Source organism: Branchiostoma lanceolatum, chromosome 3 (assembly GCF_035083965.1).
Source record: "Branchiostoma lanceolatum isolate klBraLanc5 chromosome 3, klBraLanc5.hap2, whole genome shotgun sequence".
Lineage (NCBI taxonomy): Eukaryota > Metazoa > Chordata > Leptocardii > Amphioxiformes > Branchiostomatidae > Branchiostoma > Branchiostoma lanceolatum.
In genome coordinates this window covers 33133136-33148375 of record NC_089724.1, presented here as the reverse complement: position 1 = coordinate 33148375, position 15240 = coordinate 33133136, and the positions used below count along the sequence as shown (strand labels likewise).

General features: G+C 38.9%; 1 protein-coding gene across 1 annotated transcript in view; it reads right to left on the bottom strand.

Annotated features, from left to right (window-relative positions):
- Positions 1 to 15240, bottom strand: part of LOC136431489 (uncharacterized) — a 48939-nt gene that overhangs the window by 8343 nt on the left and 25356 nt on the right. The window contains exons 4-16 of the mRNA XM_066422880.1: positions 14953 to 15085; positions 14651 to 14705; positions 14401 to 14507; positions 12410 to 12495; positions 12149 to 12216; positions 11689 to 11807; positions 10834 to 10921; positions 10195 to 10478; positions 9598 to 9652; positions 9292 to 9426; positions 5843 to 6054; positions 4273 to 4403; positions 4013 to 4118 (exon numbers count right to left, since the gene is read on the bottom strand). Of these exons, the coding sequence (XP_066278977.1) occupies positions 4013 to 4118; positions 4273 to 4403; positions 5843 to 6054; positions 9292 to 9426; positions 9598 to 9652; positions 10195 to 10478; positions 10834 to 10921; positions 11689 to 11807; positions 12149 to 12216; positions 12410 to 12495; positions 14401 to 14507; positions 14651 to 14705; positions 14953 to 15085 (1579 nt within the window). The remainder of the gene's footprint in view (positions 1 to 4012; positions 4119 to 4272; positions 4404 to 5842; positions 6055 to 9291; positions 9427 to 9597; positions 9653 to 10194; positions 10479 to 10833; positions 10922 to 11688; positions 11808 to 12148; positions 12217 to 12409; positions 12496 to 14400; positions 14508 to 14650; positions 14706 to 14952; positions 15086 to 15240) is intronic.

Here is a 15240-nt window from a genome sequence, read left to right as displayed (position 1 = left end):
AGTTTCAAATAGTGGAACGCATTCGAACTAACTGCGAAGCCTGTTCTACCGTAATGGTGTTGATAATCACATCACTGTCTCAGTTGCTTTCATAATACGAAACCGGAGTGCGTTCTTAGACACGTGCCGCTTTAAGATCTTTTTAAATCTAAGAATCAGTTTGTCACTATGCTGAAATAGTGTCACTACGCCTATGACCCTGTTTTGTCATTTCTATACTGGAAAAACTACAGAAAATAACTTTTGTAGTGGGACTTCGATTCTTAATCATACATGCGTACTTACTTAGGCTTATGTGTTTATTCGAGCTAGTGTACGTTTGTGCTATGATTATAGCAGAGAGTCTCACTGAATGGGTGTATTTCCGACCCCATACCTATCAACATTGGGGTGCCCCAAGGTTCTATCTTGGGGCCTCTACTTTTTAACTTATTTATCAATGACTTACCTGAAGCAATCACAAACAGCAAAGTAACTTTGTTTGCCGATGACACGGCTATTTTCTGTACAAGTAATGACCCCAGATACATAGAAAGTACCTTGAATTCAGAGCTTAATCAGATAGCTTTCTGGTTCAAAACAAATCGACTAACGCTTAATACAACAAAGTCAAAATGTATGTTAATGGGATCCAGTATGAAGACAAAAGCTTCTCCAGATTTGACCATCAGAATTGAGGATAATGCCTTGGAGAGGGTCACTTCCTATAAATATCTGGGAGTCATTCTTGATTCGAATCTAAGCTATAATAACCACCTGGATGTGGTGTGTAGTAAGATGGTGCAGCGCCTTGGTCTGCTAAGACGACTGCAGCCTTATCTGTGTACAAATGTGGCCAATATGTTGTACAAAACATTTGCTCTACCATTACTTGAGTACTGTGATGTCATTTGGGACAACTGCTGTGCAGCCACCAAGCAGCAACTCCAGGTTCTACAGAACCGGGCTGCGAGGATCATCCTCAGACGTGAGTCCAGATCGAATGTTGGGGAACTGCACCGTGGTCTTGGGTGGAGTCAACTACAACACCGAAGAACGCGCCATGTCTTCATTATGGTGTATAAATGTCTCAATGGGCTAGCCCCCAGCTATTTACTCAACGCATTCAATTATAATAACCAAATCCACAATTACCACACTAGACAATCACACCTACTCCACAGACCCAACTACACATCAAAAACAGGTCAACGTACATTCGCATATAGGGCAGTAGTAACCTACAACGCACTCAAACTGAATGTGAAACAAGCGCCGAACCTTAACATATTTAAAGAGCGACTAAAGTCACTCTACTAGCCATCTATTGACCATCTACAACATATTACGTTTGTTCAGTTATTTTTGCCCATTAAGCTTGTTACCTTCGCCGGGAATGTATGCATTCGCGGTAAGGTTATGTTACCGGTTACGCCAGCTGTAAAGTGGATCCGTATGTATGTCGAGATCATAAGTCAAGAGAACTTTGACGGATCTTGCTGATTTTTGGTAGGTAAGTGGCGGTTGTAGAAACGAAGGTCAAGCTTGAAAATGGTTAACCTGGCGTTTTCCTAAGGTGCTCTAGTAGACTTTTTTTGTTAGTGTGTTTGTATGTAGACAACATAACTCGACGTATTGATGATGGATCTGCATGATTTTTGGTGGGGACGTAGAGATTGTAAAAACGAAGCTCAAGTTCAAAAATGGGTCACCTGGCATTTTCCTGCGGTACTGCAGTGGGCTGTTTATGTATGCGTATTTGTTTGTTGACAGGATAACTCGAGAAGCTGTTAATGGTTGTGCATGATAATTAGTGAATAGGTAGATTTATTAAAGGGGAAGGTCAAGTTCGATGATGGGCCACCTAGCGGGTACTTTGGGTACTACAGTGTAGCTTCAAAGTTTGAGGTCGAATTTTCTGCAAGTGCTACGGTCATGATTTTTGTGTGGTAGATAGTCCATGCCACATGAAGTAAGTTGTGCACGTTTGGGCCCTCTAGCGGCTTGTTTAGAGCTACTTTGGGTGTTTTTAATTTATTTGTTTTAACCTTTGGACATGAATAACTAGACTTATGGTCAACGGATCATTGATTTATGGTATGTAGATAGCTCGATTAATGATTTACATAATTGAATATTCATTATGCAAATCAGGAGCTTATTTGCATAATTAGCAAGGAAAGTTTCTAAATCTGCTGCCTTTCAAAATAGGACTCTCAAACATGTGACATATATAGCTGAAAAAGAGAGAGGTATCGATATATACCAATAATGCTAATAGCTACCTATTTTGCATAATTAATGAGAAAATGCTAGTTGAAAATACTACAATAGTAGATGATTGGAATTTCATTCTTGTATCATTAGGAAGCTAAGTAAAGGTGAACAATATCAGACAAAAATCATGCATGACAAGGCCTCATCAACATAATTTATAAGGAAATGTCTACAATTCCCTTTCAATTTGCTATTTTTAAGTCTATATATTCTGGTTAAATTGCACTGACAGGTGACCTAGTTAACCAGCGCAGGCTCCCTGTGAGACGTCCCTGGAGGACACATGTGATACTTTACATGCCTGGTGCAGGGCTCTGTTTTGGGGTCAGGGAGGTCACACGGGCATAAATACAGCCGCCTTACGATCTAACGCTCTCCCTGTTGGAAGGTATAGGTTTGATAAAAACTGATTGATATGTCGACTATGAAAATAAGGGCATAATTGAAGCAAATACAGTACCAACAAATTGCCTTATTTTCCGTAGTAAAGAAAAAAGTTATGATACCAGTTAAGCAAAAATATTCTTACAGTGATTATTTCTATAACTCTTGGGAGAACTCGTGTAGGTATATAGGTATGGGTTTTTTTTAAACTTTGAAAGAGAATACTAGTAACTCAAGAAGGTGATGACGGATCGTCATGATTTGTAGGGATGTACATAGTTTGAGTGATGATTTACATGATCGTATAAGAATCATGCACATCAGGATTTGTGATGTGAAAAAGTATACAAACCCTTGCATTCCATTGTAGTTAAACACGTGACATGTAACTGAGAAAGAGAGGAATATTGATAGATATCAATTATGCAAACGAATACCTAATTTGCATAATATATGACAAATACTATAATTCCAGAGTGGTAAATGATGGGATTTCATTCTTGTGGCGTTTGGGAGATAATCAAATGTGGAAGTTATCAGACATAAATCATGATGGCCTCATTTACATAATATATGAGGAAATGCTACAATGGCCCTCTTTTCTAAGATTTTACTTTAATGCTGTGTTTAGTGTAGAGAAAAGGATCACTTGAAATTCATGCAATCGAGGACCTTATTTACATACTGAGTGATAAGCATTCACTCGAAAAGGCTAACATCAGTCGGCGAAGGTATGAGGTCGTGGAACTCTAGTTTTGATTATATGATTATTTTACTCCTATGTTACTGCTTTGACCTCTGACCCTCTCAACATCATTTGTTTGCTTTTGTTGGATGATTTCAGTGCTATTGTTTGTTATATTGAGTTTGTTCTGTACTATTCCTATGTTTAATTATCATTTTATGACCTTTACTTATTATCTGTATGTAAGGGCTCCCTTGGAAATCAGCTGCTGAGTCAGCTGAAGGGACTACCCTAAAGATGAATAAATAAATTTAAAAAAAAAAACTAAATAGCTGTTTCAGGCCTCTTCTAACTTGCGATAACTATGATCAACCTTTCCCGACCAGTATTACAATGTAAATAATAGTGTTATCTTTTATTTCTTTGTCTATTTAATGCATTTTCCCTGTCGCCCTACAACGTAGAAATGTTGAATTGTAACATTGGCCAAGTTATGACCATGGATTTCAAAGCTTCACGTTCAACTTTATGCATCTGCCAACCCTACTGTGCACACTGTCCGATGTTAGATTATATAACTTTAGAACTCTGCCACTAGTGAGAAGCAACGGCGGAGGTCAAGGCCTCACGAACAGATTATGAAGGCTTTCCTATCTAATATGCACAAGGTAGCAAAATACTGCTTACCTGAAGTATACTTCCCACACGTCTGCGCTGCCTGCGATTAGAATCTGCTGACATGACATGTATCTTCTCTTTCAGGTCATCAAGGTAGTGGTCGATGTTGATAGACCTAAAACAACAAAATCATATAATCAATCTTCTTCCCGGGCGTAGAAATGTCATTTTTGTAATGTATTGACACAGAGTGAGCAAGACAATGCTTGACAAGTATTAGGTCTATAAGGAGGTCAGAGCAGTTTGAACGATAACGAAGCAAAATTTACCCGTTTGCCATGTTCTGTTTTATCTTCTGAAGATTGAGCGCTTTGGGATGCATTTGGTACTGAACGGCAGCGTGATAGCGGACATGCTCCTCCTCATCAAACAGCGCGCTGTCCAGGAGGAGACTCGCGGCCTGAGGAAATATAGCGTTTATTGTTGAACCAAGAAACATAGAATAATCAACAACCATTCAGGTTAAAGTAAGACGGCATTGATTCAAAATGTGTTTGGTAAAGGCAAGGTTTGAATGGCCATACTATTGTGCATTGCGGAAAATGAGGCCATAATCCCAGGAGATTACGCTTTTGACATTGCAATTAAACACTGTGTATTGTTCTCATTTCTTTTCGAATAGCATTGAGACTAGTTGAGCAGTCCTGCCTGCATGTCTTACATAGACGAGTCGGCAAACTGATAACAAAAATACTATTAGAACTTGGTTGAAGAAATATATAAAGGAACAGGACATGAACTAGTAGAGGTTCTATGACAGAATCGATGCAATAGCTCAAAGGGAAGAGCTGTCGAATTACAAGTCTTGCATGCAGAAGGCCGTGGGTTCGACACCCGATTACGGCATTCTTTATTATTCCAGTCGAATATTCTTGGCATCAAAAAAAAGTCTTGTTTTGCACCATTTTACAAGATAATCGTCAGGGTTGAGGAATGACATAATCGTGGGGTGTTTTCACAAATGTTACGAGGGCGGGTCAATAAAGTAATGCAGTTTTAGTGGTTTTAGAACAGGCTCATTTTTTCAATCGAAGGAGTTCATCTTCTGCCTGACTTCCAAGGATTTGGTTATCTTGAAGTCATCTCAGTCGCACAAAAAAGATTTTTGAGATACCTACAAGAAAGATATTTCAGACATTTCAGTCTCCAGACGACATGTGCCTTGACCTTTGTGCACATTTTAAACTTATCTGATTAAAAAATGAGCCTGTTATAAAACCAACAGCAGTACGTATTCACTCAAACTCGTATAAAAGGAACATCCTGTCGATAGTGCCCCAAAACTACCATCTATAGAAACCTTCTGTCAATAGTGCTAAAAGTTCAATTGACAGGAACACCCTTTCAATAGTGCCAAAACAATCAGTATTGACAGGAGCAGCTTTTCAACAGTAAAAAAACTTAGGGTTTTTGTTAAGAGAATCGTGTCAATAACCTCCGCCATGACTAATACACCTTAAGTTTTCAGCATAAAAGAAGATGAAGAAGCCATAGTGGGATATATTACAGAAGTACCAACGATCTTCATGACAGCATATATGTTTAAAGTTGAAAAAAGGAATGTGGTAAGAAATATACATATATGTGTTAGTGATACGGTAATGGTTAGAGTCCCTTGTTATTGAACCCGATTAATTGTATTGTATTTATTTATTTGGCTGTTAAAAAAAAAGTACAGCCATGGCTACCCGAAGGCTATTGCCCTGGTTACTGAACAATATTCAAAATTCAATACTAACTTTCATAAAGCACATTAAAATACATGTGAGGAGAATACAAAACACAGGAATAAATGCATAGAAAATGCGGATTAGAATGGCTAAGCTAATGCTGGCTCACCTCACGGTGGTCATACTTCCTAATTGCGGACAGTGCGCTTCTCCGCAACAGTGGTGGGCTGTCGGTGTTGTTCACGTAGGACAGGAGGTGTTCAAACGAGCTGTCAAACTCAGCGTTTCCCAGCGACTCGAGGAGAGTAGCTTTGTCATGATAATGTTTGTCTAGTTCGTCAGCGGTCATTGTGGATCTCAGATGCCGGTGATGCCATGGGTCTACAGTTAAGGTAAAGGCAATGCACCCTTTTGAACTAGACATAAGGTTATGACTCATCAACCGAACGATGAACAGTGTGATTATTTTACATTCTCTTTAAAATCGTTTTCCTACTTTCCTGCAAAGTTTTTTTTTTAGTTCCTATACCCATCTTGTGTTTTGTCGCTCTCTCGCATTAGAAGAAGAACTTTATTGCGCGACTATTGTAGCAGGTACAAAGTATGGCAACAACACTAAACATAGAACAAGACATACGTATGGAATAAAACTATTGACTACAACAAAATAAGTATCTTATGTTTTACATTATTAAAGTTGGGCTAATTGGATTCTGCAGAGCATGTCATCCATGGCCATAGAATTAACTTGCTGAGGCCTTATGCTAAAACTAACTAGAGTTCCACGAACACATATCTTCGCCGAATAAGCAAGGGGTTCTATAAAGAGTGCAGAGAGCGGTGTTTTTATAGAGTTCTTATATCTATTATGTTTATAAATGTTACCTCATATATTAAGTTGAGTCTATCAATTGACATGTGTGTGTTATGTACAGGGTATAGTAGTTTGCAAATTAGATAAGAAATCTATGTTACAATCAATGCCTATGTAATTATAATTGCTGTTGTTAGAAGAGCGTTTGAATTATATGTGCCAAGAGTTAACATGTCAAAAATGTGACTTTGTGTGTATGGACAGTATTACCTTAAGTAGCAGTTTGTTGTTATATCAAGGCAACACAGAAGATGATGATTACAGTAACTCTGATACTGTCTTGTACATGTCCACAGACATAAACGTGATCTAGAAGGGTACTATTGTCACTGTCCCGTTACGGATTCTAAGGATTTGGGGAGGAAGAGGTCAAAATTGAAATCACCAAGGGTGATTGTCAAGATGTCACTTGGAAGTTGATGTCTGAAGTTTTTTTAGTCTATCGATAAAGGCTGCTTCAGGCAAGGAGTGTGGTCTGTAGATGTTAATGCTGTTGACTGTGGTCGATAGTTTAGTGACTGTGGTAGCTACATGTATGCACTCCAGTCCATCTCTGAAATATGGAGCTGTGTAGGATTGACGTCATCACCCCTCCATCTGTTCAATGTCTGTCTGTTCTAAAGGCCGTTGCTTGTGGCAGAAAATGTTAAGTAATGTTGGCCATTCAGGAAGGTTTCCACGAAGCAGAAGACATCGACCGGTTGTGTTGATCTGTCAGCTCTCATGTCTTCTAGATGTTCCGCGCATGAGTATATTCAGGAACTTTACATTAATGCAAGTATCGTGGTCTTCTGTGTTAGGTTGTTGTGTAACCTTTGGCACAGGTAGCTGTTGTAGGCGTTCCATTTCTTTAAGAACATATATTTTGGTTGACGATATTGTAATTGCATACGGTTTATATCCCAATAGATACATTCCGTTCAAACTCAACACGACTTAAGACAACATATAACTGACCTGGGGAAAAATGAGCTTTGCGCTCAATTTTGCCCATTGATTTACCTCGAACTATATCAGAGTATGTACAGCCCCATGCTAAAGACAGAGGATACTGTTCTCATTGTACTTGGATCGTCCGCTTGTCGTAACCGTTGGGGAACTAAACGTTGTCTTGTAATGAGTACTGCGTTTGGGTAAATCTTTCTTGTATTGTCGGCAATTGTTTGTTTGCCAACGCGATCACTGTCGAATTTTACAAGGATGGTGTGGACATCATGACCCGTGCTGTCAATGCCTACTGCAGTTGCGACAACTCCGTCTGAAACGTTATGTTGGTAGTGACTATGACTCTTGCCCCTACTGCTATTGACAATATCTCTCTTAAGCCTCCTGTTTTACTTGGTTTTGTGGAGTGTTACTGTTAGATTTGTGAGACCTGACTGTTACTGTTTTATGATATCTTTTTTCGTGTCTCTGGCTTTAATGTGAAACACCCTGGAGAGGAGTTTAGTCAGGTGTTGCATATTGTGCTCGTGTGCCTCGGGGTTGGTCCTAAAGACGTGCAACGCTAGCGCTCCTGATGGGTCTGTTCTGAAGGCTTTCCTGGTTTTGATGATATTTAGATCACTATCTGTACAAGAACCTCTTTGTACTCTCATCTACGAAGGATTGTGGTCCACATCCAGCGTATGTGTGGTATATACAACGGCATTCTACAAACCACATAAAGCTAAGTTAGTAAAATGCCTTCTGTAGTGCCTGCTGCTTGCACATAATTTCTTATATGTATCGATCGCCAACGTTTTCATTTTTGTTTTTACATAAATGTTGTGTTAAGAATTCTTGTAACATGCCATGTATATAGTCACATGTGCGCAGTTGAAACATAATGGCGGTGAATTGAGAAACGCCGTGTCCAGGCGACGTTCAATTATTTTTGTTTTGACTTGTGCCACGCGAACAGTGAATGCGTAACAGTCCGGATTGGTAAACATTCCTCATTTATTATGCAAATTATTTCGTTATTTCGATAAGTATTCAATAATGTAAAGCATCACCCAAACTATTCACATGCCATAAATTATGATAATCCATCAATCCCTGCTGGAGTTATTCGTCTCCGAAGGTAACAACAAAAACGCCAACTGCAGTTCCAAACAAGCAGCTAGGGGGCCTTTATTTACACCACTCACTTGCTGTCCCAGAAGCTATCTACCACCTAAAAATGATGAACCTGACGCCTCCAGAAAATTTGGCCTCAAACTTTAAAGCTCCGCTGCAATACCTTAGATATCCGCTAGGAGGCCCATTATCGAACTTGACCTTCCTCTTTGACACCCCTACCTATCCACTTAATATCATGCACAACCGTCAACAGCTCCTCGAGTTATGTTGGCGACATACAAACTCACGTACACACAAAGCATGCTGCAGTACTGTAGGAAAGCGCCAGATAAATCATTTTCGAACTTGACCTCCATTTCTACAACATCTACACACCTACAGAAAGTCATGAAGATCCATCAACGTTTCCGTCACTTTTTTGGCCTACATACAAACACAAAAAGATGCAAACTGCGCTGCAGTACTGTTGAAAAACGCAAGGTGAACCATTTTCGAACTTGACCTTCCTTTGCACAACCACTACACACCTACCAAAAATCATAAAGATTCATTGAAGCTTTCTTGAGTTATGCTCTTGACATACATTCAGACCCACCCAACAGATTTCTCAACCGAAAACATAATCTTCTCCGAGTACAAGTACTCGGCGAAGATAATTATAGTCAAGGACGTCTACTTACCATGGATTCCTAGGATGTCCTCGACTTTTCCGACAAGGCTTTTCGCTTTCTCCTTGTCCGTACCCTTTAGACGGTCGGCGACAACCCCGAGTATGAGAACAGCGGTGTTGTGGACTATCGACTCATCCTTAGGATCTAAATGTCAAAAGTACGTTATTTTGCTTTTGTTGCGTTTTTGCCAAGAAAATCATCTGTTAAAGCATTTCTATTGATAGTTGTTATTTACACAATATATGGTTGAATATTCTATTTTGGATTTTGGATTGAAACGCAAAAAAATCAATAGTAAATAACTGTGCATCCTACCTTCGAATTCAATTTTCTTGTCGAAACACAGTTTCTCCAAAGCTCTCACGAACTCCTTAGATATGTAGAAAGAAACGTCATTTACTCCTTACAATATGAAACTGCTTTTAAACCTACTCGAAAAATTTAGTTTCTAACATATTCTATTGTGTTTAGAAGATACCTTAAAATTCCCCGTGACCACAGGTTTTGTCCATTCTGTCCAAATGAGATTGAAGATAAACAACACTTTATCCTAGATTGTCCACGATATCATGATAAGCGCTCAAAGCTGTTCAGCCTTCTTTCCGCCTGCTCAACAGAATTTGATGCATTCCATTCTATAGATAAATTCAAATACATTCTAGAAGGAGACAACCCTTACTGTGTACAAATAGGTAAATATATCAAAGAATGTTTAGATCTTAGAACTAGCAGTGTAAGTGATAGGTGAAACTCGACATGTTGAAGTATTCATATACTTGTTATATTTGTACTAAGGTGAATTATTTTGTATCCCATTGTTATTGTTTGCATGTTTAGTTGTAGAAGACCTTACGGAAGTCGCTGTACTTCTGTTGTGCCAATAAAGATTTCTATATAAAGAAGTACACCTACCTTGACAGGCGGGGTGGTCATGCTCACAAAACTGACAAGCATCCGCTGTATGAGTTTCGCTGAGGCTCCCTTGGCCAGTAGAACAGTTTTGGTAAGGAGCCGCTGTGCAGCCTCGCTACCAAGGCTGCCGAGGGCGTCCACCATGATGTTGCAGTTTTCTTCTTCGATAGAGTCTGAGTAGTTGACATTGACATGCTGATCTACTAGGACGCCAAGGTCATTCTCTGACAAACGGTCCATTAGAGCGATAAGCTGTTGGAGGCATTTCGGTCTTTGCAATGATTCTGAAAACGAAGATACTTTAATTCAGCCATTTTCACAACTGTAACGTCATATTCGAAGCGCAGTAGTGTTTAAAACCGTGTAGCTTAAAAACATTGTGAACCATATACATGTAAGTACTTCTGTTTAATAGATCCCAAGGCTAAATTGGTGCTGTTTAGAAAAGAATGAATCCTTACCAAGTTAGTCTGTACACGCTCGCTGAAGTTGCCCTATACTCCTTAAAAATCTTACATATGATCTATTGCTTCCGTTCAAAGTCTTCACAACCAAAGATCGAGAATGCTCAAAAAATTAATGTGAACATTAAATCCAGATTTAACCATATCTTATAAGGACTGATTCAACATAGTTTACCCTTTCTTCTATGATGATTCCTCACACATGTCAGATTCCCGAGAATGACATCCTTTATTTGAGCAAGGTCCAGCTCAGGTGGCTTCGGCTAAGGTATATGAAACAAGATATGCTTATCCAGAGAAATAAAAGCTATTGTTTTTGCAAACTCAACATTAGTTGACATATATTCGTTATGTAACATATAGTCGTTTTTATTGCAATTTTGAAGGACCGAGAGCGTTGAGAATGACGGCGTTTTTGTTGGGGCATACCCGGTTTCCACAGGGAAAATACTCCTTTAGAAGTACATTGCCGCTTACATTTAACACATTCAGTCAATAGCCAATTCATAAAGCAAAGGATATAAGGTTACACTAGTACTGCCGATTTAGGCGAATTAGTGTTATCACCTCTAAAAAATGCGACCTTTCTCAACACAACGAACGGTCTTTAAAATCTGTAATATTTTCACATCAACAGGACTAGACAGAAACTAGCGTTCTAAGACCTCATACCTTCGGCAAATCATGTCGACGTTTACGATTAATGTATTACACATAGGCTTCTCATTTAGTTTATGCAAAGAGATCTTTATTAGCATATATCATCAAAGTTAAGCAAAGAAGGGAATTCTAGTCTTTTCTCGTAAGTTATGCAAATAAAGCCTTGGTGCCCTTCATGGTGAATGTAAATATAACATCTATGATATAAGTGACAAATGCAATCTATAATATCGTCATTACCAGAAAAAGCAGATGCACATGTTTTAAATGTTGGTGTCACTTGACTCTAACCAAGAAAATTTACATATGAAGATCAATTCAGTCACGTCAAATCTAAAGTCGAAGAAATATTGAAAATGATAGTTCGTACATATATGATGATGAGAGACCCTCTGGTAAGGTTGGAGGGTGGAGTCACATCGTCATCGAACTGTTCCATCCCAAGGAGGGTCAGCTGACTGGAGGAGTTCGCATGCATGAGGGGGAGATCTGGAACAACAGTTTAACGTCTCAAACAACGATCAGAGAGTTTCAGTCTTTAGGTTATGGCTATTCTGAAACTAATCGTGATTATCAATTAGGAGACGCTGGTGTCACCTCAAGAGTTGCATTAAAGATGAGGTAAACTGAACTGAAACATGGGTCAGAAACAATTTCAGATGAAGATGTAGGAATAACTAACAATACATTCATTATATCGTTGTCGACACGTGTTTGACTTTCATTGTATCTGCCTTTTCTGACGCCGTATATATATATATATGGAGTTAGGTGAGCTTATAGTAGGATGTCAAACGTTGTCTCGTTCTTACGTATACGTTTTGGCTTACCGAATGGGTCATCTTGTAACCCTCGATGTTTTTCTGGGTCTCCCGGTAATCCAGCGCTTGGGTTGAACCTGTCGACAATTCGTAAACAGAAAATATTTATGAACAGCGGTTTACTCAGTTTGCTGTACTTAAACAGAAATGTCGTTCAAATGAAAATATATGAACAGCAGGTTACTCATTTTCTAAACTGAAAACAGAAATGTAATTCGCAAAACTGCATCCTACCTGATTCATTGAAGAAAAGTATGGAACATATATTACCCATCCGTAGTTTCTCTTGGGGCGGTAAAAGATTCATCGACATGAACTGCACGCGCGATTCTCAAATCCCAGCTGTACTTTATTTTCTGCAAAGACGAAATCATGTTTATCGTCTGCGATCTTCATCTTTTTTTTTTCAAGCTATTCAAATACCAACTAAGCACATATATTATTATAATTTTTTTTGGGGGGGGGTTTTCAAAATTTCATAACAGAACATAATAAGGGAACCATCCAGCAAAAACGGATCGTGTACAGATATGAAATCATAAAAAAATGGTAGCGAAGCACATATATTAGGTGAATCGGAATAACGACCGTATTCTCCGAGCAGAGATTTAACAAGATTGGCAACATGAAAAGATGTTGCCATGGCGACGGTGGTCTCTGTTAACGTTTTCGTTTTTAGCCCACATGCAAATAAGGACCTCGCATAAATCATATCAGTCAATCACCTTCTCTACCAAATGAACACAAGTTGTCCAATGTATGAAAATCTTGTTTTCACAAAAAAAGATATCGTACCGTTTCCTCATAAATTATGTAAATAAGGCCCTCTATGCAAGATTTGTGTCTAATAGTGGCCACATTTACTTAACTTCCAAATGGTGCAAAAATGAAATCCCCATCATTTACCACTATGGATTCATAGTATTTTGTCATTAATCATGCAAATTAAGTGTCGATTTGCATAATTGATATCTATCGATATTTATTTCTTTCTCAGTTACATATGTTATGTGTTTGAAGGTCCTATGATAGAATTCAGCTGATTTATTAACTCATTTATTATGCAAATCAGATATTGATTTGCATAATTGGCATATGATTATGTAAATCATCACTTAAGCTATCCACACACCAAAAATTATGATGATCCGTCATCCCCTTCTTGCGTTATTCTCTTTCAAAGTTTGAGTCAAAATCAGCTCCTGCAGTTAAAAAAAAAGCCGCTAGGGGGTCCAAATCTACAGGACATATTTTCCCAACAAAGAGCTATCCACCACTTAAAAATCATGACTATAGTAGGTTCAGAAGACGAGATTTGAAAAGTGATAGTTCCCCTGCAGTACCATAGAAAGTCGCTAGGGGGCCCAAAATCCAATCATTACAAGGTCTCCCACAGACCTACCTACCTACAAAATAAGAAGACAATACATCCAGGCATTCTTGAGTTATCGTCCCATGGACTTTCACATTCCTGTACAATTCCTAGAATTCTTGCAATCTGCACACAATATAGTAAAAATTTGGCTCGCCCCTGAGGCGTCGCCAAAAATCCCAGACGCTCCCTGCCCCCCGATCGAAACCTTTGCTTGGAGAATTAAACGAGGGTGCCCTAACTTGAGACGTTTTTGTTTACTGATCTCATTAAACATAATTACGCCATTTTTGGCGCCGTTAAAAAAATGTTAAAGTAAATAAGCCTAGCCTATGCACATATCGTTTCAGAGAGTTAAGTCTTGCATCCCACCCGTACAGAATTTAACAGAGAGATATTTGGCCGGGTTTCCATGTCCATGAAACATGATCATGAGCAGGATTGCACCTCACGTAAGAGGGGAAGGACAAACAATCGCAAATTTACAGTCAAAAGAAAAGTAGGATATTCAAAATTGCAATTGTTTTACTGGTTAACTCCATTTCCAACCACTGAAGGAAACAGAGAAATGTTAGGGCACATTGCGTAGCGTAGCACAAAATCGTGAGAAGAATGAATGCATTTCAAACTCTAAGATATGTTCGTAAGATGAATACGTCCAAATTTTATCAAATCAAATCCTGTCTATTTCTTACAACTAGCGATGGAGCGCTTGAAAAAAGCCCCCCCCCCCCCACAGCATATCTATTGATGGAGACCCAAATCAGCATGTACACTCAAAAGATTTCAAAACATATAGTTCTAAAAGTCAACATCAGCTTGACACTCATCTTGACGACCAGGCTAACATATCACATCGTTTATAGTCCCATAGGAATTAAACAAATACCTTCTCATTTTTAACTTTTGCTTTCTCCACAACGTGTCCATGTTTGGTCCTTTGAAACACCAGTCCTTCAGGTGTTGGGTTTACTTTGTATGTCGATAGATGGTCACCTGGCAAGCATAGATTGATTATGCAAATTATGTATATATCAGAAAATAATCTTTATGATAAGACTTCTATAATTGACTTAAAATTCGAGGAGTATCAAGCTTATTAAAGGTAAATACACAATGTCAATATTATGACAATGTACCTTCATGTCCAGTTTCATTCAGTTGGTAGAGCCAAATCCGGTCTTTCTCGAGAACCTTGGAAATAGAAATGCAACAATGATTTAAATGCTTTTAACAATCTACAAGTGGCACATGCAAGTTCTGCTATTGCAGAAATACACGCAGCAAATATTTCAAGTTATCATAGTGCATTTCATTCACTGACGCCATCTGTCGCTTTCGTTACAGGGGCTTGCAGCGTTTCAGGTCCTTGTAGGCTAACTTGTGGTTTGATCCCGTCAAGGTCATAGGTCGAACAGTTTCGAATTAGAAAGCAACAGACCTCGTCACTTGCATGCAGCCTTGCAGACAACGTTCCCACCAACGCCTTTTTGATGTTGAGCACCTCGAGGTCTTCGTCAGTCGGATAGAAGACTTCAGTAACCTCCCCATGGCGCGAGATCAGGAACGAAAACCTGAAAATCGGTACGCAAAAAAATGTGTCAAGAGTAGTCTCTGTGGCCTACATGGTATAAAGTTAATATTTCTTTAAAATAGGCACATTAGGCTACCCACGATGCTATATTTCGCATTCTATGTCATTTTTGCCTACGTCGAGAATGCAATATTT